The 27,886-nt window shown below is 37.3% G+C and overlaps 1 protein-coding gene across 1 annotated transcript in view; it reads left to right on the top strand.

Annotated features, from left to right (window-relative positions):
* Positions 1-27,886, top strand: part of XPR1 (xenotropic and polytropic retrovirus receptor 1) — a 205,368-nt gene that overhangs the window by 1,991 nt on the left and 175,491 nt on the right. Inside the window, exon 2 of the mRNA XM_004269822.4 lies at positions 23,614-23,665. Coding sequence (XP_004269870.1) covers positions 23,614-23,665 — 52 coding nt within the window. The remainder of the gene's footprint in view (positions 1-23,613; positions 23,666-27,886) is intronic.

Raw genomic sequence — 27,886 nt, 5'->3', positions numbered from 1 at the left:
CTTAACTGTTTCATAGAATTGTATTAATCTGGAATACAGTTTCTGGGGCTGGAAGGAGAAGCATAAGATTTAGTTTGAAGATGAAATTACCTCTTGATTTATAATGTCAGCTTTGTGGCTGGAGTCATTCTGGGACTCTTCATTCACATACTCCATTTGGACATTAGTCCTAAATGGTTACTTTAGTTTGGTCAGAGAGGAGAGGAACACATTTCATGTGTGTGACTGCGTTATCTTTCCTAGGCCAATTAGAAATTATTTTTTGAAAAATTCATTAACTGTTGAAATTTTATTCTGCAGAGGGTCCCTACTATGTGACTCCTGTTGTGGAAAAGCTCATCGTTTGGTAGGCAAAACTAATAAGGAGCACTTTTCTTTGTGAATTGGAGCCATTAAAGACATTTTTTATAGGGTTGGGGTCTGTGTGTTGTATACTATTTCTCAAGAGCTGGTGCTGTTCCTTTAAAAATAGTTAAAGGGGCATAAATAAGCGTCTTTAGAGTCTAGGAATTTTGGCAGCTTAAAACTTTGGGGAAAAAAGGACATCATAAAAGATGTTAGCATTTGCTAGAGAAAAGAACCTTCTCACAGTGCAGTAACATGTTTCTCATATGTGAAGATGATGCTCTTGAAACAGTAGACCAGACACTTGAATTTGTTTTTCAAGTACTGGTGATGAAATTTGGGTGTATTACTCCTGATTTCTTGTGTAGGCTGCTTTCTAGTGCTGTGAACGACTATGAACTGTTCAGCTTCTTTGGTTTTATGTCATTTTGCTATATTAAATTTTACTTGAAATAAGCAGAGAATTAGGTTGAAGCTGAAAATGTTGTTTTACATCTCCGATATGTATTATTGTGTACACACGGTCATACAATAAGTGCTAGTTCTTATACACGTTCATCATGAGGCCATGGGGACAGTCTTTTTGCCTTTCCAGGGTTCTTTCCTCTTTCATAAAATAAGAATATAGGGCCAGAGCTTTTCAAGTTCTGTTGTAGTTCATAGGTTTTTTGTATTTTTTAAAATTAATTTAATTTATTTAGTGGCTGCGTTGGGTCTTCGCCTCTGTGTGTGGCCTCTCTCTAGCTGCGACGTGCAGCTTCGTTGCGGTGCGTGAGCCTTTCATTGTGGTGGCTTCTCTTGTTGCGGAGCACGGGCTCCAGGCACGTGCCCTCAGTAGTTGTGGATTGCGGGCTCCAGAGAAAAGACTCCGCAGTTGCGGCGCACGGCCTCAGTTGCTCCGCGACATGTGGGATCTTCCCAGACCAGGGCTTGAACCCGTGTCCCCTGCATTGGCAGGCGGATTCTTAACCACTGCACTACCAGGGAAGACCCAGTTCATAGGGGTTTTTTTTGTTTTTTTTTTTTGCGGTACGCGGGCCTCTCACTGCTGTGGCCTCTACCGCCGCGGAGCACAGGCTCTGGATGCGCAGGCCCAGCGGCCGTGTCTCACGGGCCCAGCCGCCCCGCGGCATGTGGGATCCTCCCGGACCGGGGCACGAACCTGTGTCCCCTGCGTCGGCAGGCGGACTCTCAACCACTGCGCCACCAGGGAAGCCCACCCCCATAGGTTTTTGATTTAACTTTTAATGGATTTCATTTTTTGGATTGTTAAAATTATTGTTAGTGATCCATCAATATCCTGAAAATTATCAGTTTCTAATTTAAAAATGAATTGTGGCGTTCACAGACTTGGTCTTCATAGGCAGAATAACAGAGCATAAAAGAATAGAGCAACATGGAGAAACCATATAAAGAAAATCAGTTTGATCCATTTGTGAATAGTTTTTACAAACAACAAACACAGATGGGAAGAGACTACTATCCCTGTTTCCAATAATCTATTTGAGTGTAAATCTTGGCATATAAGATAAGACATCAATAAAGCTTTATAAGAGTACTTTTTTTTCTTTTAATTTATTTATTTTTGGCTGCGTTGGGTCTTTGTTGCTGCATGCGGGCTTTCTCTGGTTGCCGTGAGTGGGGGCTACTCTTTGTCGCGGTGTGTGGGCTTCTCATTGCAATGGCTTCTCTTATTGCAGAGCACAGTCTCTAGGCACACAGACTTAAGTAGTTGTGGCTCGCGGTCTCCAGAGCACAGGCTCAGTAGCTGTGGCGCACGGGCTTAGTTGCTCCACAGCATGTGGGATCTTCCTGGACCAGGGCTCGAACCCGTGTCCCCTGCGTTGGCAGGCGGATTCTTAACCACTGCGCCACCAGGGAAGCCCCAAAGAGTACTTTTTAAAATTTAGTATCAGTGATTGTATATTTTAGAGTTCTGTAATTGATTAATCAAAATTAATTTAGACCAGTTTCAACCAAATAGGCTAGTATGACCATGTTAATATTTTACAGAATATTAGCAAAAGAAGCAAATATATTTGGTGCCTTAGGCTGCTGACTTGTATTTTCTTCCCTAGGGTCCTGTGCTGCTTTGGTTTCTCAGGAACCAGGAATGGTTTTTTCAGTGTACGCTGTAGTTTTGTAAGGTACTAAAATAATGAGGTATCTAAATTTCAGGACTTTAGAGTTAAAAGGGAATTGAGAGATTATCTGCCTCCTTGTTTTTTTTTTCCAGGCAAGGAAACTAAGGTCCAGAAAGGTTAAGTTATTTATTTGTCCAGGATCATATATAGATAGCTAGTCTCTTGAGCACAGATGTGTAAGCATTGGGAGTCAGGTCACCCAGATTGTGTGACCCTGACGAAATCACTTCCTCTTTCTGGGCTTTAGGTTCTTCATCTGTAAAGTGAGAGAATTGGACTTGATGGTTTCTAAGCTCACAGCCCTCTATTTTCTAAGGACCCATATAGCTCCAAATTTCTGTACATTTTTATGGTTTCATTATGTTTTACATATGAAGAGGACAGAACTTAAAGCATTACTATTAATATCATCCTTTTAAATTAATAGTCTCCTTTCAAATAATTTAAATGATATTTTAATCTGTGACTGGAAAGCTGACCCAGTGAAGCTTTTATTTAACTTAAGTAAAAAGTGATGGTCATAGTTTAATTTTTTGTTGCAAGATTTGGGAAGGGATTTTCCATAAACTGCATATCCCTTATTTTCAAGTGTAAGGAAACATTGCCATAACATTATTGTGATTTTCATTTATAGAACTCTCCCATGAGAACACTTGTGTTGCAGGCTTCAATTTCCCAAAGGTATTATGTTGATTAGTTACGGTTAACTTGCCTTGCTGGAACTTGTTTGAAATTTCCAGTTTGGCCACCCGATGGGGCACAAACCACACTTCTTCTTTTAGGCACTTCGGCAAATGAAAGTACAATATAGCATATTTAAAATAACATTTGTAAATGAGTATGGCAGTAAGATGCCTGGCATATACAAATGTTTCTTAAGTGAGTGAATGAATGTTGTATAAAACAGGAAGTTATTACTGTTCTTTATTATCTTTGTATAATAAAGTACGTTAGGTTAAGTGTCCTGGAAAGATTATACTTGTCCATCCATCCCTGAAGGTTGGTTTTGGATCAGTTTTTGAGTGAAGGCCCAGATCATAAGAACATAAGACTCTTATTTGACCAAAGGTGACCATGGAAAATCAGTCCTGACTTCAAATCCAATCCTCATCTGAAAAGCATTTGAGACTGATTGAGTTGTGCTGGCTAGATGTTGCAAGTATATTTGCATCATAGCCCCCAAAGGAGAGTACCCAACACTCCCACGGAGTAAGAGAAGGTAGTTTTAGAAGACTTAATTATATTCATTTTTATGCATATGACAAGAAGAAATGAAATTTTACTTATATTGAATAAATGGATTGATGCAATGACCTTGTTTAGGAGGTAGTCTGAGGGAAAGAGAGACAAGAATTGCTAATAGTTTTCTCACTTGTTTGTTCACTTTCAGCAAATAGCAATTAATCCAGTTTATGGGTACATAGTTAAGATGAATTTATGGATATTATTTAGTTTTGACTAAACTAACTCTTATAAAATGGATGTGACTTAAAAAGACTCTTGTAAAGAAGCCTGAACAGCAGTACCAGCCATAACAGCATAATGCAAGCACATGTGAACAACAAGAAAATGGCAGAGCTGACAATTCTACTTCTAGTACTAGCTTTTTGTCAGCCAAATTACAGAAAAAACAATGGTACTTTAATAGACCTGACAAGACGTTTGCCAAAAAGTTTCAAAATAATTAAGATAATTCTTTGAAATAAGATTTTACATCCTTTGTCATCCACAGTGAACACCCTAAATGTATGTTATGTATTAGAGTTTTCTGCCTTTGTGAGGTCTGTTTTCCAGCTTATAGCCATTATAATCAAATTTCAAAATTAAATGAATCCTGAAGTTTGAACTAGGCCTTTGAGATACTAAAAACTAAGATTTTAAAAAGTAATGAACTTTTTCTGTTAGGTTGTTCTTTAAAAGTATTGTTATTGATAATTTCTTAAGAGAAATTAAAAATATTTTCACATTATTCACAAATGAAAGTTTAAATTATTTATTTTATTATTGTCTCATCTTTTAAAACTTCCACTTAAAAAAGTTCTGAGTTTTATAATGTACACAGTTGTAGAAGGAGATAATTTATAAACAAAGGTACATATATTGGAGGCGCATAGTAAACTTTTTTTTTTTTTTTTTTTTTTGCGGTATGCGGGCCTCTCACTGCTGTGGCCTCTCCCGTTGCGGAGCACAGGCTCCAGATGCGCAGGCCCAGCGGCCTTGGCTCACGGGCCCAGCCGCTCCGCGGCATGCGGGATCCTCCCGGACCGGGGCACGAACCCGTGTCCCCTGCATCGGCAGGCGGACTCTCAACCACTGCGCCACCAGGGAAGCCCCCCCTTTTTTTTTAATAGTGATATGACATAAAAATAGTTTGGAAGATTTTTCTCAAGTTGTATAGCTTAACTGCAGGTGGTTTGTGGGTTGCTTGGTATTTAATTGGCCTTTGGGATTGAGAGATTGTCAGAATTCACTAGGATTCTTGCCCAGTTGTATTTTCCTTTTCAGTTCTTCCCCTTACCTAGTAAATGCTAAAAGAAGCCAAGTAGGGCCTTCCCTTGCGGTCCAGTGGTTGAGACTTCACCTTCCAGTGCAGGGGGTGTGGGTTCGATCCCTGGTCAGGGAGCTAAGGTCCCACATGCCTCGTGGCCAAAAAACAAAAACATAAAACAGAAGCAGTATTGTAACAAATTCGATAAAGACTTTAAAAAAAACGGTCCACATTTAAAAAAAAAAAATCTTTAAAAGAAGCCAAGTAGACAATGTTCGTGAACAAATGCCTTAAAAAATTATTCATTCATTCAACAAATATTTATAGGGGCTCTATTATGTCCTATAGGCTGATAGATTTGTCATTAAATTCTAGCTCTTTTGTTGTCTTAAAAATAGAAAAAACAAAAAGCAGTATTTTATTTTTTATAAATTTATTTATTTATTTATTTTTGGCTGCATTGGGTCTTCGTTGCTGCGTGCGATTTCTCTAGTTGCGGTGAGCGGGGGCTACTCTTCATTGCAGTGCGCGGGCTTCTCATTGTGGTGGCTTCTCTTGTTGTGGAGCGTGGGCTCTAGGTGTGTGGGCTTCAGTAGTTGTGGCACATGGGCTCAGTAGTTGTGGCTTGCGGGCTCTAGAGTGCAGACTCAGTAGTTGTGGTGCACGGGCTTACTTGTTCCGTGGCATGTGGGATCTTCCTGGACCAGGGATCAAACCCGTGTCCCTTGCATTGGCAGGCAGATTCTTATCCACTGCGCCACCAGGGAAGTCCCGATAAACAGTATTCCTGTGTGTGTGTGTGTGTATGTGTGTGTTTGGTTTTATATTTTAGTCAGCATAGTGCTTTCAAAATTAAAAATGGTGTAGAAAGGGAAAATTGTAGATTGTGGACTTGGAACATGGTGAAATTTGGATCACTTGTGTAAATAATATGGATTCATAATATGGATGAATTCTCCCTGGCTTTTCAAACGTTTTATGTTATATGCCTTTAAATTTAATTTCTTTATAGGAAGAAATTTGGTTACCTGTTTCTTCCCATCACTAGGCAGGTGTGGTATCTATGGGGACTGATCAGAAAATCCTTAAAAAGTTGTTTATTATAGGTCAGAGGAAAGTTTAATTAACCTGCTGTAAGCATAACTTACAATTTTCATATTGTCTGTAACAGGAGGGACAGTATGTTGATTAAGAAAACATCGTCATTCCTTATTGAAGATGACCTGCAGTATTTGGAAAGACTGTAGACCATGAATAAGGAGATGTAAGTCCTTAGACCCAGTTCTGTCACTGAATAGTCATAAATAATTAGTGAACAAGTGATTTTTTTGAAGATTGAAGGGTGAAATGTAATCATACAGGAAAATGAGAAGCGTTTAGATTATTGTGTGAATTACTTATTTAAGCTAAATTGGTAAAGTTGTAATTCACAGTAATCCAAGTGCTTTGTGTGCTTTTTCTTTTTTTTTTTTTGTTTGTTTGTTTTTTTTTTTTTTTTTTTGTGGTGCGTGGGCCTCTCACTGCTGTGGCCTCTCCCGTTGCGGAGCACAGGCTCCGGACGCGCAGGCTCAGCGGCCATGGCTCACGGGCCCAGCCGCTCCGCGGCACGTGGGATCTTCCCGGACCGGGGCACGAACCCGTGTCCCCTGCATCGGCAGGCGGACTCTCAACAACTGCGCCACCAGGGAAGCCCTGTGTGCTTTTTCTATACCTAAGAGAAGTCCTTTAACTCTTTGGTCTTGGGACCATTTGAAACTCTTAAAAATTATTGAGGATTTCAATGTCTATTGATAATATGCTACATTAGAAATTAAAACTAAGAAATGTCTGAAACACAAGAGTATACAAGCACACCTCTACTAGCCATCAGAGACATGACATCACGTTTCATTTAGCCTCTGGAAAACTCCACTGTGTACTCATGAAAGAATGAGAGTGAAAAAAGCACATGAAGTTGTAGTATTATTATGAAAATAGTTTTGACCTTTTGGCTCCCCTGAAAGGGTTTCTGAGAGTTGCTGCCTTAGAGCACAGGACTCCTTTCAGAATGTTTGGAGATGGCCTGAGAAAAAGCTCTCTAGTCTTAGGAAGCACATAAGAGGATAAAGGAAATCCCATAAGTGAGGATTCTCTGGTATATCCCACCTGCACAGGATGATAGAGAAAAGAAAGTTGTCTTTCCTGAGATTCCCACTTTCATTCTCTCTTCTTTGAATTGAATTAGTGGAAATGTGGTCATTTTGTCATTAAGGAGAAAGGAATTAACATTTATTGACCAGTTAGGAACCAGGTGTCATCAGTATGTTACTTCATTTAATCTTCACAACAGTTTTGTGAGATAGATGATTTATTATCTCCATTTTACTGATGAGGAAACCCAGGCTTAGAGAGACTAGTCAATTTGTTCATGCCACACATCTAGTAAGTAGTAGAGCCAGAATTTGAAATCAAATTTGTCACACTTTGGAACTCTTGCTTTTTTATATGCGAATTGTAAATAACAGTGGTGGCAGTAACAGTAGCAGTAGCAGGAACAACAGCTGTTATTTATTTTATTTTATTTTTATTTTTGTGGTATGCGGGCCTCTCACTGCTTCGGCCTCTCCCGGTGCGGAGCACAGGCTCTGGACGCGCAGGCCCAGCGGCCAAGGCTCACGGACCCAGCCGCCCCACGGCACGTGGGATCCTCCCAGACCGGGGCACGAACCCGTGTCCCCTGCATCGGCAGGCGGACTCCCAACCACTGCGCCACCAGGGAATCCCCATCAGCTGTTATTTTTTGAGTGCTTATTTTGTCAGTCACTGTGACATTACTTTAAAAACGTTTTCTCTTTATAGTAAGCTGTTTAGGTAGGTTGTTATGTTAGTTCTGTTTGTAGATGGGGAACCTGAGTCTTAGAGCCATTAAGTAACTGATTATGTTGAAACTGCTAATTGTGGTTAGCAGAGATGAGAGTGAAAGAGCCCCTGCTTTTAATTCCTACATCATACTGCTTTATGAAAAATAAATAAATCCATCCATTTATACGTAAGTACATTTAGGCGTAGTCTTACCTGTTCTCCAGCACCTGCTGAAGTAATGGCTGGTCTATTTTTAGTCCCAGGTCTCAGTCTGCATGGTTTGGAGGTAGTAGAGTATGGTCTGGAGGTCAGAGTTCACCTGTGTTAATTTATTTTTTCCTCAAGATTATCAGTGTAACTATTATGAGGTAGGCAGCTGTTAAATAGAGGCCCTTATAAAGATGAGCCATAAGAAAAAAATAATGAGATATAATGATAAGTGTGAAGAGGAAGATAAAGAACAGCAGATATAGCTGTTGCTATGCCACAGTCGTGGCTTTTGGCTTTTAAATTCTTCCATAGATCATGGAACGTTAGACCTGTAGGGAATTTCAGATACTAATTAAGTCCAATTCCCTTTTTTACTTGAGTGGGAAATGAGGTCCAGAGGTTGTGATTCAGGGACACATGGCTTGGTTAGTGGCTGAGTGAACACAATCACCCTGATTCATTTTATTGTTTAACTATTTTGCATCATATGCTTATATGTCAATAACGCGTACAGAGAAGAAACTCTGAAGCCAGACTGCCTAGGTTCATATTCCATCTGGACAGTTTACTAGTTGAGTGACCTCAGGCAAGTCATTCTACCTCTCTGTGCTTCAGTTTCCTTATTTGTATAATCGGGACAGTAATAGTAGTTACAGGACTTTTTAAAAACATCTTTATTGGAGTATAATTGCTTTACAATGTTGTGTTAGTTTCTGCTGTATAACAAAGTGAATCAGCTATACGTATACATATATCCCCATATCCCCTCCCTCTTGAGCCTCCCCCCCACCCTCCCTATCCCACCCCTCTAGGTGGTCACAAAGCACTGAGCTGATCTCCCTGGGCTATGTGGCTGCTTCCCACTAGCTAGCTATTTTACATTTGGTAGAGTATATATGTCCATGCCACTCTCTCACTTTGTCCCAGCTTACCCTTCCCCCTCCCCATGTCCTCAAGTCCATTCTCTAAGTCTGCGTCTTTATTCCTGTCCTGCCCCTACGTTCTTCAGAACCATTTTTTTTTATTCCATATATATGTGTTAGCATATGGTATTTGTTTTTCTCTTTCTGACTTACTTCACTCTAGTTACAGGACTTTTGTGAGGATTATATGAATTAAAATATGAAAAGTGCTTAGACAATGCCTATGCCTATATTTGCTATTAAAATTATTTAGTTAATGCTAGGTTAACAGTACCTTTGTGAGGGAAACTGAGCCTCAAATTTTGTCCCTCTGGGCTTGTCCAGTTCATATTTTCTTGGAAAATGGCTTTGTTGATTTTAGGTATTACTCCTGTTATCTGTGATATTTTTATTAATAAATTGTCCTTTTTTATATACAGTAAGAAATTCAGGTGGGAACAATGATATGGTTTTGAAATAAATTAGTTCTCCTTGGTTACTTGTAACTTGCATTCATTTCAATTATAGACTGTGCCTTCATATTCTTTTCTTTTTTAAAAATTGGGGTGAAATTCACATGTGCATTCCTAAGTATGTTTGAATAGCTTAAGTGAATCCTTTGAGTTTTCAGAGACTATCTAGTTTTAGTTCTTTTCACTTCTGTAATGGAAATTTAATTTTTAATACTAGAATTAGTTTTAGAGTTGAAAAAGACCTTCTCAAGCCCTCTGTTTCACAGATGAATAAATCGAGGACAGAAAGGCCAAGATATGTGGTCAGTCTCACAACTAGCTGATAGGAGAGCCTGGAATAAAAGTATTGACCTCCTGCTCACTGGTATACCTTGCTGAGGCTTATCACTGCCATATAAACATTTCTTTACTTTTAATTTTAAGAATAAATTTTCTTTGTAAGAACCCATATAAATTGAAATGTTCTTGTTAATGATTACTTAAATACTCTGTTAATAACATTTATCTGAACCTAATCCATTAGTTCACATTAACGACCTCAAATAGTTCGTGTGTGTGTCAATTAAAAGACTAAGTAAGTTAAGAGACTCAAACCTTAAAAATGTTGTTTACTCAACTACAGAAAATTAGCCATTGCCCCATCTAGGTAGAAACCTATTGTAGGTGAGGAGACAGGACTGAGGAATTATGGTAAGGCTTGAGGAGTTAGGTAGAGATGAGAGCAAGACTCAGGAAAGTTGAAAAATCATTTGGGCATTTCTCTGTAGCATATCTGTTTGAATGTTAACACAGGTTACATGTACATGAAGAGCACCTCCCCTCCCCCCTGCCCCCCATCTCCCCATCTCTTGTAACATGCTGCCAAGCCAAAGTCAGGGCACATCTGACTAGAGGAGATTAGAATATGTATTAAACCAATTCGTTAAGTATTCATGAGTGTCCCCTTCCTTTTTTTAAAAAAATAATAAAACAATGATGATGATAATAACAGCCAATGTTTATTGAGTGTTTCCATTGTGCTAGGCATTTTACATTTAATCCTTACCCTCTAAGGTAGGTTTTGTTATCCCTGTTTTAAGAAGTCGCTGAGCCTTGGATTGAGTAGACTGCCCAAGGTCACATAGGTAGTGAATGGTTAAAACCAGAATTCAGACACAGGTTTGTCTTATTTCAGAACCTGGATTCTTTTTTGTAAGTTTATTTACTTATTTATTTTTGGCTGTGTTGGGTCTTCATTGCTGCGTGCGGGCTTTCTCTAGTTTCAGTGAGCAGGGGCTACTCTTCGTTGAGGTGCTCGGGGTTCTCATTGCGGTGGCTTCTCTTGTTGTGGAGCACGAGCTCTAGGTGTGTGGGCTTCCGTAGTTGTGGCTCGTGGGTTCTAGAGCGCAGGCTCAGTCGTTGTGGTGCACGGGCTTAGCTGCTCCGCAGCATGTGGGATCTTCCAGGCAAGGGCTCGAGCCTTTGTCCCCTGCATTAGCAGGCAGATTCTTAACCACTGCGCCACCACGGAAGCCCCAGAACCTGGATTCTTAACATGGTGTTACATGGTCAGGATTTCATAGAAGAGAAAGTTTATGTTACTACTTGTTAATGGTTATTTATGAAAGAAAAAGGTTAATGTATACATTTTTGAAAGTTTCTTTGGTTTTGGTAGAGATGAAAAACTGGGAAGAAAATTGGTAACTTTTTCCTTTTTCTTTTGCACTTTTGTTGTACAGCCTTATTAGAATTTCTGAATTGATTTGTAAGCATAATGTATTAGAGAAGAAAATGTTTTAGGGAAAGAAATTACTATCAAATGCAGAATTTTGAAATTCCTCCTTGACCTTTCTTCCATTTTAGAGACAGTGTTATTTAATATGATAGGTTTTATGTAAGGAAAACTTATTAAACCATTTTTTTGTTTGTGTTTATTTTAAATAAATTTATTTTATTTATTTATTTTTGGCTGCACTGGGTCTTTGTTGCTGTGCGTGGGCTTTCTCTAGTTGTGGCGAGCGGGGGCTACTCTTCATTGTAGCGGGGGCTTCTCATTGCAGTGGCTTCTCTTGTGGAGCGCGGGCTTCAGTAGTTGTGGCTCGCGGGCTCTAGAGTGCAGGCTCAGTAGTTGTGGCACACGGGCTTAGTTGCTCCGCGGCATGTGGGATCTTCCCAGACCAGGGCTCGAACCCGTGTCCCCTGCATTGGCAGGTGGATTCTTAACCACTGTGTCACCAGGGAAGCCCTAAAACATTGTTTAAACAACTTTATGTTTAAAAAATTTTAGCAATGATATCAATAATTAATAATAATAATTTAATGCATATTTTGTGAACCTGCCCTGTTAAACACATAGTATCCTATTAAAGTAACATCTACCTTCTTGGAATTGACCTATATACACTAATATGTATAAAATGGATAACTAATAAGAACCTGCTGTATAAAAAAATAAATAAAATAAAATTCAAAAATTCAAAAAAAAAAAGCAACACCTCCCTTCCAAGTTGTGTAATTGCAAGCATACACAATATTTTAGTAGTTAGATCTCTTTTTTTCTCATTAGTATTTGAAATTAAATAAAGATATTACTGGTAAAGGTAAAGTAATACCATTAAACTTTTTTTTTTATTGGCTGCGCCGTGCGGCATGTGGTATCTTAGTTCCCTGACCAGGGATCAAACCTGTGCCCCCTGCATTGGGAGTATGGAGTCTTAAGCACTGGACCACCAGGGAAGTCCCTATTAAACATGTTTTAACGTATCTCTTTTTATTGCTTAGCACAGTGATTTATGTAGGTGCTTCGATATTTATACTTTAAATAACAGAAGTTGGATGAGTTGCCAGATATAGGGGTTGAAGGAGGGAAGAATTTAATATTGATATAATGGTTTAAACCTAGGGAAACTGGTAGAGGAGAGCTACTTATGGGGGTGGTAAATTCATGAAATTAGATCTTAAGTATGCTGATTTCATACACAAAATGTCTATATGTAGAGATAAGTACTAGCTGGAATTTGAAAAATTGTATCAAAGATAAGATTTATTACAATTGAGATAGTAATTAAAGAATTAATTCACTAAGGGAAAGTATGTAATGCAGAAAAATAGAGACATAGAGGAAATCTTGGAAAAAACGTCATAGGAGTTAAGGGTCTTAAGGGTAAATGGACTATCAGCAGTAACATACTTTGTAGACAGGTTCATGAGAATGAGGATTAAGGATAGGCCTTTGGATTTGATAAACCTTGCCCATTAGTGAATTCTGAACATAAATTGTCTTCTGCTAACTTTATTCCAGGTTTTAAGAGGTTAAAGTCATTGAGACAACATATGTGTACTTTTCATTTGAGAAATTTGTCTGTTAACAGAGTGAGGAAAATAGGATAGAACCTTTAGGAATGAGTAGGATAAAGTAAGATTCTTTGGAGGATATATGGGATCCATTCATCTTGAAGGCAGTAGAGAAAGTAGCTTTAATTTTATCTAAATTTTTTGCTTTAATTTCATTTCCCTCATTTATTGGCTGTGGACTTTTAAACAGTTATTTTATTTCTCGGAACCTCAATTTTCTTGCATGCAAAATGGGGATAATATTTACCTTTTAAGATTATTATGAGAATTAGCTATAATAATATATGAAAGTGCCAGCAAGGGCCTGACCTATAGAAGATACTTTTCAATAAAGTATAGCTGTTAATTTCTGTCTTCATTAAAAATAAGCCATAGGAGTAACTTTTATTAATTTATTCAGCAGACGTTTATTTTAGGGTGTTGGTACTCAATCTTTTAGTATAACAAGACTCTTTCAACATCATGAAATTTCTTGGAAACCAAATGATGGTAGCTGGACTTTTAGAATCCATTGCTTGAGAAACCACATTTTGACCAAATGAATTACTGCATTTTGTAGATTCTAAGATGCACATTCCTTGTTCCACATTCCTACACCTTTGAAATTGAGATTCATTTTACAGATGTCACATAGTTAATTGGTAATGTTTTTCTTTCTTAGTGGTACGTAAAATAATGGTGCAGTGATACATAAATTAATGGTGTGTCTTAACAATTGATGGTGTCTTAGACTCGATGAAATATGGTAGTATTTTATTAAGTACAAATACCTTCATGTATTTTGACAAGTAGTAATGTATTTGTGGGAAACATTATTTAGCCTACAGAGAATACCTAGTTTATAAGGTTTTACAGTATTGAAATTGGAGCTATGAAGTGGTCTGAGACTGATGGATTAGAAACCATTTTTATAAGTGTACAGGTGTATTGCAGAACCTTTGGGTTCCTTTTTTTGTTTTCTTTCAGATAAACGGGCAAACTAAGAACAGAGTGAGAATTTTATGTTGCCATACTATTATATTTGGTCAAAATTCGACATGTTTTACCAACCTGTATAAACCTTATATATTAAAGAGGGCTGGAAGCCAAACACACTAAGAACTTTTCTTGTGGCTAGTAAATGAAAGAGGTTTGAATCTTATGTAGAAATAAAAGATAATGAAAATTAGGAAAAATAAGAAATGACTTTGCATTTTGATATTTCATGAAACTGGAAATGCTATAAAATAATTCAATAAAAATAACATAGTTACTTAAAAAATTAACTGATGTGCTCATTTTGGATATTTAGGCTTTGTGTTACAAAGTCTGTGCAATTGACAAATGTACTTTGAACTTGTACTGTGCTAGATGCTGTGGCCCATAAGAATTGAAGTGAGACTGCTCTCTGCCCTCAGAGAATTTACAGTTGTTACCATAGTAAATGTAAGAATGAGCCGTACAGATTTAATTAGTTATAAAAGAGCATTTGTTATCAGCTTTATTTTATTGTCAGAATAGGATCCTTAGACAAGGAGGATGCTGATTTAATCTATCAGATTTATTCCGTCCCAGCTCTGAAGTGCAGCTATGTGACTTCTCAAGGGCATTCAAGGGTATAAGTTAAATTACAGTATTGGTGGCTGTGGCTTATGGGAATGCAGTTTTGCTTGTTATTGCTAAATAAATCACTTACTTGAAATTGTCATAGTTTTCCTTTCCATAGTTTTTGTATCTTTATAGGAATAAAAATTTTAGGTACTTTGATCAAGACAAGTCAGAGATGTTGGTTATGATCTAATAACATTACATTCTGTGATATAAAAATGTTTTTCAAATCTAGCCTCATGTATTAATTATCTGTTGCTCTATAACAAACTACCTAAAACTGCTGAACCAATAAGAAACATTAATTGTCTTACACTCTTGCTGTGTGTAAAGAGTTTGGGAACAGCTTAACTGGGTGATTCTGGCTAAGGATATTTTGTGAGGTTGTCGTCAAGATGCCAGTCAAGGCTGCAGTCATCTCAAGGCTTGCCTGGGGCTGGATCTAATTCTAGAATGGCACACTCGAATGGTTGACAAATTTGTGCTGGCTTTTTTCAGGAGGCCTCAGTTCCTTACCACTTGGACCTCTCCATAGGGCTGCTTCAGTTTTTTCATGGCTGGCTTTCCCCAGAGTGGGGAATCCAAGAGAGAATAAGATGAAAACCACAGTGCCTTTTATGACCTAGCCTTGGAAGTAGTACTCGGTCATTTATGCAATATTCTATTGGTTATAGAGGTCAGTCCTATTTAGTATGGGAGGGGATTGCACAAGAGCATTACTACCAGGAGTTAAGAATCATTGGGGGTTATTTCAGAGGCTAGTTATCACACCTGATATAAAAATCTAATGGTTTAGAAAAGTTTTGGAAATGAAAGGAAGAGTATCAGAAAATTGAGAGGCCAAAATTAGAGGTAAATCTTAGAAAATAAGATTTCACTCCAAATAGTGGGCTATGTGTCTTTTTCTCAAAGAAGCGTGGATTACAGAATGAGCAATACTTGAGCAAGATAATACTTTAATAACCTTTCTGAATTTCAGATCTTCAGTGGTAAAATGAAAATCATATTTACATTAAAGAGTTGTGGGCCTCTGTTAAAGTAGTGTGTTTAAAATACTCAAAACGATATCTGATAGTAGGCATTCAGTAAAGGTAACTATAATTACTTTTATTATCGATCAGTATTTGTGGTCATCATATCCTCAGCTCTCGTGTACTCAAAGCAATCTAATCTAGTTTCTGCCCCATTACTCTACTGAAACCATTTTTTGAAGGTCACCAATGAGCTCCTGATCCTCAGACCTAATTATATCTCTTCTTAGTCTCTTCTTGATCTCTAAGCAGCTTTTAATTTTTCTTTCCTTTAACTTAAGGATATATTTTATTAATCTTACATATGAATAGTTTAAGTTATAGGCTTTAAAGTCAGAGTCTAGGCATTCTAATGTTAGCTTTGTTTCTTTATAATTCAGTTGCAGCATTCCAATTAGATAGATAGATAGACAGACAGACAGACAGATGGATACGTAGGTAAATAGGCATCTGTATTCACCTTCCAGCTGAAGAAACAGAATAATTGTTAGTATTCTGAACCCTTCCTTGATAGCTGTTTTATTTAACTCAAATGTTCTCAGTTTTCTTTAAAATTTTTCTTCCAGTTTTACTGAGATATAATTGACACATGGTGTAAATTTAAGGTGTGCAGTGTGTTGATATGATACATTTATAGATTGCAGATGATTACCACTATAGCACTAGCTAACTCCTCCATTACATCACATAATTACCATTTCATATTTTTGGTGAAAACATTTAAGATCCATTGTTGCAATTTTCAAGTATATAATACAGTATTATTAGCTATAATCACCATGCTGTACATTAGATGCTCAGAACTTGTTAATCTTATAACTGGAAGTTTGAACCCTTTTACCAGTATCTTCCCATTTCCCCCACCCCCCAGCCCGGGGTAACCATCATTCTACTCTTTGTTTCTTTGAGTTCGGCATTTTTCAATTCCACGTTTCAGTGATATCATATAGTATTTGTCTTTCTCTGACTTCACTTAGCATAATGCCCTCAAAGTTTATGCAAGTTATTGCAAATGGCTGGATTTCCTTCTTTCTCACGGCTGAATAATATTCCATCGTGTGTTTGTGTGTGTGTGTGTGTGTGTATCTCACATCTTCTTTACCCGTTCATCTGTTGTTTCCATGTCTTGGCTATTGTGAATAATGCTGCAGAAAACATGGAGGTGCAGATATGTCTCCTCTAAGCAGCTTTTGATAATTTTTAATATATCTTCCTTCTTGAAATGCCCCTTTAATTCCTGTGGCACTCTATACATCTGGTGTTTTCCTTATTGTCTTCTCTGTTGCTTTGTATGCCAAAAGATTCTGTCCTTGGTCCACTTACTTTCTGAAAAATTTCATTTACTTAGGGCATAGGCAGTTTCAAATCACCTTATACACATAATTTCCAACTCTTAACCACTAGCTCTGACCTATTTTCCAAACTGTAGATCTCTGTTTTCATCTGTCTGCTGACCATCTCAGTTGTCCTGTGGATACCTGAAGTGGTTTGTTAACCCAAACTCCTGTCTTTTCTTTGCCCAAGTTTTTTCTTTGGTGTTTTTGCAGCTCGGTTAATAGTATCACTAAGCCTCTTTCTCTAGGTTTACCTATGCTCAAAATCTTAGAGATCTTTAATTCCCTTAGTTCATGTTTAGTTGTTTGTCTAATCTTCCTATTTTGCTTCTTGGTATCCCCCTCTTTCCCATATATCACCTTCTTTTTTTAAATTGCTACTATGTTAGTTAGGCCTTCAATATGCTTTGATCATTTTAAAAGTATTTAACATATTATATTAAAATGTATCTATTTATATGACTGTCTTTTCCTTGCTTGATCCACCATTATTTCTTTAGAGCCTGGCATAGTGCACAGAGTAGACATGCAGTAATGTTCATTTAATGACTAAAACTTAGTAACTTCTTTAATGATGATATTAAGTAATCTAGAAATGTTTATGATGAGCCTTTCTTATACAAGTACAAGCAAGGTGGCTAAAACCCTGACTTTACAGTCAAATGGTGAACAAGTGACACAGATAAATAATTAAAACATAAGGTGGAAATATTAAGTGCTATAAATGGTTTCAAATAGAGTACTACAGGATTTCAGAGGAATGAGTAAAGACTTCCAGCTGGAGGAATCAGGACAAAACATAAAAGAGATTAAATTTGATCTGGACCTTGAAGGATGGTTAAGATTTGGAAATTAGATTGAAAAGATGGAAGTAGGGATAGGGGATTCCAGGTAGAGGTAATAGTTGTAAACAAAAGGCAAAGATGGAAGAAATATTGAAGTCTCTAAAGTGAGTAATAGGTAATTCATTTTGACTTGAGGGTCAGGTTGTGAAAATGAAATTGGCTTTCTTCAGTTCGGAAGATAAGCCTAGAAACATAGATTGGATCATTCTGGGTGCCTTATAGGCCAGCAGAGGAATATGGGCTTTATTTTGTGGCCATTGGGAAATCTTTGTAAGTTTTTAAGAGGAGAGTCAGACTGGTGCTTTGGAAAGATTGATATGGCAGTTGTTTGTGAGATGTGTTAGAGAGATGAAAACCTAAAGGTTGGTAAATCAGTGAAGAGTCCGTTGAAATAGTTCAGGTGAATGGATAGGAGAGAATGAATGTAAAATGAGCTTGTGGTGGTGGCATTGACGAATCAGATCACTAAACTTAGGAGTGGAAAGGAGGAGAATATAAGAATGTTAATTCAGCTAGGACAGGGATTTTTATTTTCCTTGTGATGTATCCCAGGTGCCTAGAACAGGCTTGGCACATAGCAGATACACAAATATTTGTTGAATGAGTGATACAATAGCTGAGATTGTGAATCTGTGTGATGTGGATACTGGCAGTGACATTAACAGAAATAAAGACATGAGAAGAGTAGGCTTTGGGAAGAAAATGAATTTTGGACATTTTGAGTATGTGTTAGCAAACGTGTGGCTGAGGATACAGATTTGGGAGATATCCACATAGAAATAGTAAAAGCCACGTCAGTGGATATCAGAGTATGTTAGTGAGGAAATTTATAAATGTGAATATAACGGGACGTATTCCAAATTAGTTCTTCCTATTATAAATTATATACATTTTATACATTTAACAAATTCAATAATAATTTAATGTTGTAACAACTTCTGTATATTGAATTGCCTTTGCTGATGGGGTACATTTAAATTCCATGAAAATTTTGAGTCATGCATAATGCTTCTAATATACTACAGCCTTTGGATTGTTAAGTATGTACAAGAATACATTAATTTACAATTTTAACATACTAGATTAAAAAAATTTGTATACGAGTTTCTTTTTACAGATCATTTCTATCATCAAAAACAGAGCTAGGTTAGTTTATTTGGGGATAGAAATGAAGATTAATTAGATGGTCATTCTTTGTACAGGACATATGAGAATGCTCAGTGCCCTCTTTTGAGGTTTATAATTTGATTTACAGAACTGTTCTTAGCACTTTAGTATCAGGAAAACATGACTGATTTCTAGATGACGAGACAAAGAAACCAGGTCAGATATAACTCACTTGCACATTATTCACATTATTTCTGGGGTATGTAGATCAGGCATAGTGTACATATTTTTAAGTATATATCAAAATTATAATAGTACCATTTGGAAAAACCTTCAGAATAAAAAAAAGTCTGATGTAAATTTTATCAAATTATTAAACACTGTTAACAGGGATTATGATTCCTTTAAAGGTTTATAATAAATATTCCTTGTCCTTCCTCTTCAAATACCTGTGTTTATATTATTGTTCATTAATCCAATAATTAGATTGCCATATGTTGACTTTGAATGAATATTGAAGCAGACAGATGAGAACAACATAGATTAGATATTTTGTTGATGGAGATGGTAATATTTATAGTATGTTATATGTGCGGCTGATAGGAAGTAGGAATCTTTCTAGCTTCTGATCCTTGTTCTGTGAAATGGTCTGTAAAACCCATGTGTTTGGAAAGGAGATTAGAGATGATCTACTGTGGGTTACTAAAAATTAACAACATAAGAAATTTTTACTGGCGGTATTATTGAACATACATGTTAAGTTCGAACTATACCCTATTTTATACACTAGATATGTTGTAGAAAGTTTAAGTAATAAAATTAGGAGTCTCTGTTATTTAATGCGTTCGCAGATTGGGACTGCCTATATTTTCTTGGGAATCTATAGGTTTCTTATAAGAATTAAAAACTGTGTGTGCTTATGTCAGCTATCATCAGAAAATATAATAGCATATTCTAAATCATCTAGTTGACCATCTTTTAAGCTGGTAATGCCAGGAGATTGCAGTGCCTCTATTTAGTTTGTTTGGTCATGTTGGCTCCAGGTACTATTGTACTACTTTGTGAAGAGTTAGTTAAGAACTGAGGCATATCTAATGCATAAATGATGTATTCATGTCTAGTAGACCGCCAAATGATGCTACAGCCCACTACATGACATAAGTTTTGTGGTAGTTCACATTCTATTAGCTAACATTCTTTGAGCATCTTCTATGTTCTAGGCACTGTTCAAAGTACTCTTCATGTATAATAATGAAGCATAGTTAATATAAGGATTTGTGTTTTAAATTCATACAGTAGACCTGTGAGGTATGTGTAATTACTATTCCTGTTTTACAGATGAAGGTACTGAAGTATAGAGAAGTTAATTTTCCTCAGGTTACACAGCTAATAAGTGGTAGAGTTGGTTTTCATACACGTTGTCTGACTCCATAGCTTCTAGCCACTGACTATACTGCCTTACGGTAGATCCCATCTGACGCAGTTATCTGGGCATTCCAAACTCAGAACAGGTAAATTGGCATTGTATTCGTGTTATCAATTGAGCTTTTGTTTCAGCAAACATCTTGTTTTCTGTCATGTTAATGTTGTTGATTGAATAATACTGGTTTTATGGTTGTATTTGGATTTAATTTGTAAGATTTTACTGTCATATGCATTGTTATAAACACTAAGAGTTTTGTCCTAGTTTATATATATTTCAATAACATCATAACAAAAATAACTTAATTTTTGTAACTCAGACATTACAGTAGAGATGCTGATTGCATCAGAATTGCTTTGAATCTTTTTTTGTTTGTTTGTTTTGCTTTTTTTTGCTTTTTTTGGCCGTGCCATGTGGCTTGTGGGATCTTAGTTCCCTGACCAGGGATTGAACCCTGGGCCCTTGGCAGTGATCAAAGAAATATTTTGTAATGCACATGAATACATATTGATTTTATTTATTATACAAATTCAGAGTTTCATGTACAGTATTGGATTTTCTGGAAGTAAAACAGCATGAATTGAGGAAACTTTGAATTTGTTGTTTTGTGCATTTGGAGGTACTGCTCCCAACCCAGGTGACTCATATTACAGACGAACAATCCATAGGTATTAATATAGACAATACTTTGTAGGATTTTCCCCCACTGGTTCCCAGTTGGGGGCTATTCTCTAGTCACTGACAGGGAATGGTATCCTATAGAGTTCTTATAGAGCTCTCTAGAGTCTATTACTATCAAAAACATAGAGGGTCTCTTATTCAGAGGAAAACTGAAGTAGTAAGAAGCAAAAAAAGAGTTGTCCCTGATTTTACCGAGAGTTATCTTGACTTAAATGAAATTATGATTTATTTTTATAACCAAAATGAATACTATTGGGCTTCCCTGGTGGCGCAGTGGTTGGGAGTGCGCCTGCTGATGCAGGGGATGGGGGTTCGTGCCCCGGTCTGGGAGGATCCCACGTGCCGCGGAGCGGCTGGGCCCGTGAGCCATGGCCACTGGGTCTGCGCATCAGGAGCCTGTGCTCCGCGGCGGGAGAGGCCACAGCGGTGAGAGGCCCGCGTAAAGCAAAAAAAAAAAAAAAAAAAAAAAAACTATCATAATTTTTCTCTTTATAAAATGTAAATCATCTTTTTAAAACCTTAATTTGGTAAGCTTTCCTTTTGCAAATTTAATTCATTTTAATTGTGTATCAGAGATTCTACTTAGTGTGCTTTTTTTCAGTGTGCTGAGAAACCCTTTTGAATTCAAGAACTATTTATTGAGCTCCTACTGCATACAAGCTACTCTGCTAGTCATTGGTGGTTTATTTGGTTATTGATAACTTCATTTGATTTTGGTAAACATGCCTATCATACTTCAGAAGTTGAAAAACTTCATTTAGATGTTTGAGTCTCTGGTATTACCTGCTTCCATGATAGCTTTATTTCCTTAAGTATTCTCTGGCTGGATTTTTTTGTTCCTTTCTTCTTATATTTTTCTATTTCTAGAGATTTACTCTGCTCTAAGCAATCTATTCATTTACCCTCTTAAAATATTCTGTGGAAGAACCATAACATAACTACTACTCGGCACTTGTTTTTTTTTAAATTTATGTATGTATGTATGTATTGGCTGCGTTCGGTCTTCATTGCTGCCCACGGGCTTTCTCTAGTTCCGGAGAGCGGGGGCTACTCTTCATTGCGGTGCGCAGGCTTCTCAGAGCGCAAGCTCAGTAGTTGTGGCACACGGGCCCAGTTGCTCCGTGGCATGTGGGATCTTTCTGGACCAGGGATTGAACCTGTGTCCCCTGCATTGGCGGGCAGATTCTTAACCACTGCGCCACCAGGGAAGCCCCCTACTCTGCACTTGCATAGGACTTTAATATAAAATTCCAGTCTGTGAACTGAAATAAAGACTTTCTGATGTTTGATAAGATCTGAGCTAACTTCTTTTTTTAAACTGGACGTTAGTGGTTCCTGAGACATCTGAAATAGTAAAGAAAGTAGTGAGCATATATACATTTTTTCTTAAAAGAAGTTCTAGATCTTTGTTTTATTCACTTAGGGCTTTTGTATATTATCAGACTGGTTAGGGTTAGTCATGGAACTGACAGGTTGGTCATTAATTTAAAGTAAATGGTAATTTCATTGGGGAAGAATATAATTTACTAGACTTGAATACAGAGTGGGTTACCTTGGAGGTTTATTTCTTCTTTTTTGGTTTTATATGCTTGAATGACTCTAGGCCGGTGGTTCTGGGGAGGGGTGATTTTTGTCCTCTAGGGGCATTTGGTAGTGTCTGGAGACATTTTTGGTTGGTTGCTGCTGGTATCTAGTGAATCTCTAGATACCAGGGGTAGTGCCAAAAATCCTAATATGCACAGAACAGCCCCCCACAACAAAGAATTATCTGGCCCCAAATGTCAGTTGTACTGAGGCTGAGGAATGCTGGAGGCCAATTTGGGAATCACCAGTGGTTGGTTAGATGGTATTTGAAGCTATGGGATAGGTAAAGTCACCTAAGCTTATGACTAGCTCTAATGCTCTGGAGTTTATCCACTTAATTGATTCTACCATTTTGGTAGGTATGAAGAAGTACTTTTCATTCCTGTCCCAAAACCACTTATCAAGAGACCAAACTGCAACCATCTAAATTACCTAAATATGATTGTTAGTTAACTTACTGGTTTGGAAAAAACAATAAAAGCTCTACTATCTTTATAGTCCTGAACTCTTTTAACAGAGGACTTTCCAGACCTGCACTGAAAAGTATTTGTATCCAAGGTGAAAAGAATTCTGGAGATTGTCTACACAACAGTGTAACTTTACTTAACACTATGAACTGTGCACTTAAAACTGGTTAAGGGCTTCCCTGGTGGCGCAGTGGTTGAGAGTCCGCCTGCCGATGCAGGGGACACGGGTTTGTGCCCCGGTCCGGGAGGATCCCACATGCCGCGGAGCGGCTGGGCCCGTGAGCCATGGCCGCTGAGCCTGCGCGTCCGGAGCCTGTGCTCCGTAATGGCAGAGGCCACAACAGTGAGAGGCCCACGTATGGCAAAAAAAAAAAAAAAAAACTGGTTAAGATAGTGAATTTTATGTTCAGGTATATGATACCACAATTTAAAAAAATTTGTATCCAGCATTTTATATCTTCTTATGCAGTGTTCCATTGTATTCCTCTAGGACTGTTCTCAGTTTCTATCACTATTTTTTTTTTTTTTAGTCAAGAGATTTTATGATCTCTCAGGTGATTTTTCAATCTTTTCCAAATGCCCCTTAATTTTTAAAGTATACACATTAGCCCTCATCTTAAAGATGGGACAATACTGGGTTGATAAGAAAGTATAGTATTTGGGTTTTAGCTTATTAAAGTATTTCACTAAATTCTCAATTTAGGGAACCGTATGTAGTCATTGTCTGGATATTGAAAAAGAAGTAATTGTTTAGCTCAAAATGCTTTTACTGTAAAGATTACTCATGATTCCATGTATGCTTTCTTTCTTTCTAATAGGCTTTTAAGGATATGCTGTACTCAGCTCAGGACCAGGCACCTTCTGTGGAAGGTAAGATGCATTAATCTCTACATTTAGCCACATAAAACTTTTTAAGAAAAGATATTTTAAACTGAACAGTATAAAACTAATATAACCTGCCCTACTATATAAATCTTTTTTGTTTTTTATAATATATATTATGATTACTTTGTGTTTCAATGAAACTTTTTTTTTTGTTTAGCTCACATTTACTTTATGATGGATCTCTTATAATGTCCTCAAATCACCTTAGCATTGTGAATCATAGATATTGGTTTAGAGTTAAAGCTCTTATCTGTGTCATGCTCCCTCCCCCAAACAATGTATTTTTATATTTGTCTCTATTGTCTATTCATCCATCCATCCATCATTCAGTAAATCTTTAGTTCATAATTAGTCTGGGCAACACAGCTTTTTCTTTCTATTTATGTCATGTCTTTAGACTGGGACTAGTAAAACAACGAACCATATTTACTCTGTGTGTGTGTGTGTGTGTGTGTGTGTGTGTGTGTGTGTGTTTATAAGCATGTATATGTATGCCTGTGCAGAGTTTGGCAGTCATAAAATGACTGACCTAAGGACAGTGGTTATCTTTCCAGTTATCTTTATTGATCCTCTGTTACCTCAGCTTCTACTCACTAGCTCATTCTTTATGGGTTTAACCTTTGATAGGTTTGGAGAGTTGTAAGTTAAAGTTGTAGTTCTTGTGTCAGTAAATAATTAGCTAATTCGACAACTATTTCTTGAGGGAGTGTTCCTTCTGAGGCTGGATAGTCTTTTAAAATTTTGCATCACATATTTTCAGGAGAGATGAATATGAAGTTGTTTATTAAAACTACAGACCTGTAATTAAAAATCTCATTGTCTTTAATGACATAGAAGTGTATATCTTTCAGCTCTAACTGTTCTGAATTCAAAATATGCTTCCTTCAGCATCTCAAAATCTTTACTAGGATATTGGCACCTGGGTATTACTTTTATAATATGTCACTAAATTTTGGATTATATTTAATATATTTAACATAGTTAATATAACTCTAATATTTAACTGAAGACAAATGTTTAGTTCTTTATTAGGTTATTATCTCTTATTTTATGTGTCTTAAAGAGTACCTCCTCAAAATATTTTAAGAATGTAAGAAAAATGAAATTGCGTGGAAGTTAAGCTGGTTTCCTCACCCTGTGTTACTTGCTTTAATATTGGTTCTTTTAATTTTATTCTCAAAGTTGCACTACTTATCCTTAATTTTTTTTTAAAGTTTTACCATCTGGTTTGTAACAAAGATATTCTGAGATATGTTGAAAGTTATGATCTTTATTCATCCCTCCATGCTGGATCATGTTGCTAGTAATTCTCATATACTTTTAGCTGTTATGGGAGAAAAACTGAATTCTGTCAAAGTATGCTAAAATGACAAATATTTATAGTTAATAACTTTTTCTTTATCTCATTGTCCAGAGACATTAACTTCTTTGGACCCTGTTATAAAGGGAGTACTCTAGGCTGATCATGCAGATATATGTACTGCTTTCATAAGGGAAATATTCTGTACTTGTTCATTCTTTCCATTCTCAGATAAACAAACTAAACCCATGTAGTTTTTGTCTTCTTAAAATGAATTTTTCTCTTTAGAGACACTGGGGAATTGAAGGTATTGGAAGGTAGATTAAGGAAACATTCTATGTAGTATTGAGGTTAGAAAAAGTTATTTAAAGGGACTATAATTTTGTGTCTCATTTGCATTGTGATACTATATTAATTTACTCTCTTTTATATGGTGTTAAATTTAAATGATAATCATTTCTGTCATTCATTTATTCTTGCTATTGGGTTTGTATTTCTAGATTTTTATTTAGCAGTTATCTATAAAATAATGCAACGTCAGCAGATTTATCACAAAGTCCAAGATAGGACTTTCAACTTTTAGCAATTTTTAAAAAAAATATAAATTTATTTATTTTTGGCTGCATTAGGTGTTTGTTGCTGCGCACGGGCTTTCTCTAGTTGCGGCGAGCAGGGGCCACTCCTCGTTGCGGTGCGCGGGCCTCTCATTGCGGTGGCCTCTCCTGCCATGGAGCATAGGCTCTAGGTGCGTGGGCTTCAGTAGTTTTGGCACGCGGGCTCAGTAGTTGTGGCACACAGGCCCAGCTGCTCCGCAGCATGTGGGATCTTACCAGACCAGGGCTCGAACCCGTGTCCCCTGCATTGGCAGGCGGACTCACAACCACTGCACCACCAGGGAAGTCCCAACTTTTAACATTTTTAAAGGAAAAAAATGTTTGATTGGCCTTGATTTTTTTTTTTTTTTTTTTTTTTTGCGGTACGTGGGCCTCTCACTGTTGTGGCCTCTCTCGTTGCGGAGCACAGGCTCCGGACGCGCAGGCTCAGCGGCCATGGCTCACGGGCCTAGCCGCTCCGCAGCATGTGGGATCTTCCCAGACTGGGGCACGAACCCTTGTCCCCTGCATCGGCAGGCGGACTCTCCACCACTGCGCCACCAGGGAAGCCCTGATTATTTTTTTGAATATTGTCTTTCTCTCTCTTCTTCATTCTCCTCTTTCTCTATACCTTAAGTTTTAGTAGACTTAAGACTTTTGGTGCCAGTAAGCAAGTTTTTTGTTTTAATCTTAAAACTGGAGTATACCATAAATTGGTGATTTTCAAATCTGCTACACAATTAACTCAGTTTACTTGTGTTTTGTTTGTATGTTTGTTTTACAAATACTGATACTTAGTACCTTTCTCAGGCCAATTAAAATAGGATATGGGGAGTGGAGCCCAGGCATTGATAGTTTTATAGTCTTTCTAGGTGATTCTAATAAAATAGCCAAAGTTGAGAACCCTTGCCATAAATAATCTTTTTTTAAAAAAATAAATTTTATTTATTTATTTATTTATTTATTTATGGCTGCGTTGGGTCTTTTGTTGCTGCACGCGGGCTTTCTCTAGTTGCGGCGAGCAGGGGCCACTCTTCGTTGCGGTTCGCGGGCTTCTCATTGCGGTGGCTTCTCTTGTTGCAGAGCACGGCTCTAGGTGCACGGGCTTCAGTCATTGTGGCACAGGGGCTCAGTAGTTGTGGCTTGCGGGCTCTAGAGTGCAGGCTCAGTAGTTGTTGCACACGGGCTTAGTTGCTCCGTGGCATGTGGGATCTTCCCAGACCAGGGCTTGGACCTGTGTCCTCTGTGTTGGCAGGCGGATTCTTAACCACTGCGCTACTAGGGAAGTCCCCAGCCATAAATAATCTTAAAGAATTTTAGACCAGTATTGTTAATGCTAAATTTTTTCAGGCAATAACTAGCCAGTAGGTTTATAGGCTTCTTAAGTTCATCTATAGTCTGATTATTCTACTAGCATTTATAGGATGTTTATTTTTTAAATGTTTATTGCATTGAATTGAATATAAGTAATAGCTGTACTGATTATTTACATATATTAAATCGTTATAACTTAACATTGTTATTAGAATTAAAAAACATTTTTGTTGAATTATTACTTAAGATTAGTTATAGTAAAATAAGTAGCTTCATATTTTCACAGTACTTTTGTTTAAGATCGAGTGGATTTCTGATTATAGTGAAAGAAAGGTAACTTGAAATGGATTCTTAAAGAGTGAAGTGGTTTATTTGATAAAAGTAAATTAGATAAAAGGCACAGTATATGAAAGTTTTTGTTGATTAGAAGTTGACTATTATTTTTTACACTAGTGGATTATTTTCTTCTAATTTCAGGATAGTGCCTTTATTCTTCATAGATAAAGTGGTGCTTTTTTTCCCATTTAAAAGTAAACTAGGGCTTCCCTGGTGGCACAGTGGTTGAGTCCGCCTGCCGATGCAGGGGACACGGGTTCGTGCCCCGGTCCGGGAATATCCCACATGCCGCAGAGCGGCTGGGCCCATGAGCCATGGCTGCTGAGCCTGAGCATCTGGAGCGGGAGAGGCTGCAACAGTGAGAGGCCCGTGTACCGCAAAAAAAAAAAAAAAGGTAAACCAACCAAACAAAATAATTTCAGTGTATTAAGATATCAAGGAGCATTTACTTAAAGTTGCTTTTATTATTCAAATAAATAAACATTCAGATTCTTGGTTATTTTGCTTGGTTATTTTGCTTCATTCGTCCTTTGAGAGTGAATTTCATGAATCATTCATACATTGATTCATGAAAAATAAAGGGTCTCTACTTTTATTTAAAATAAATGTCTTATGGTTATAGCTAGGAAATGCTCATATTCTGAAGTGATATATTTAAAGTGC

This window comes from Orcinus orca, chromosome 1 (genome assembly GCF_937001465.1).
Source record: "Orcinus orca chromosome 1, mOrcOrc1.1, whole genome shotgun sequence".
Taxonomy (NCBI): Eukaryota; Metazoa; Chordata; class Mammalia; order Artiodactyla; family Delphinidae; genus Orcinus; species Orcinus orca.
The sequence above is the reverse complement of the archived record's forward strand: the minus strand, read 5'-3'. Positions and strand labels throughout refer to the sequence as shown.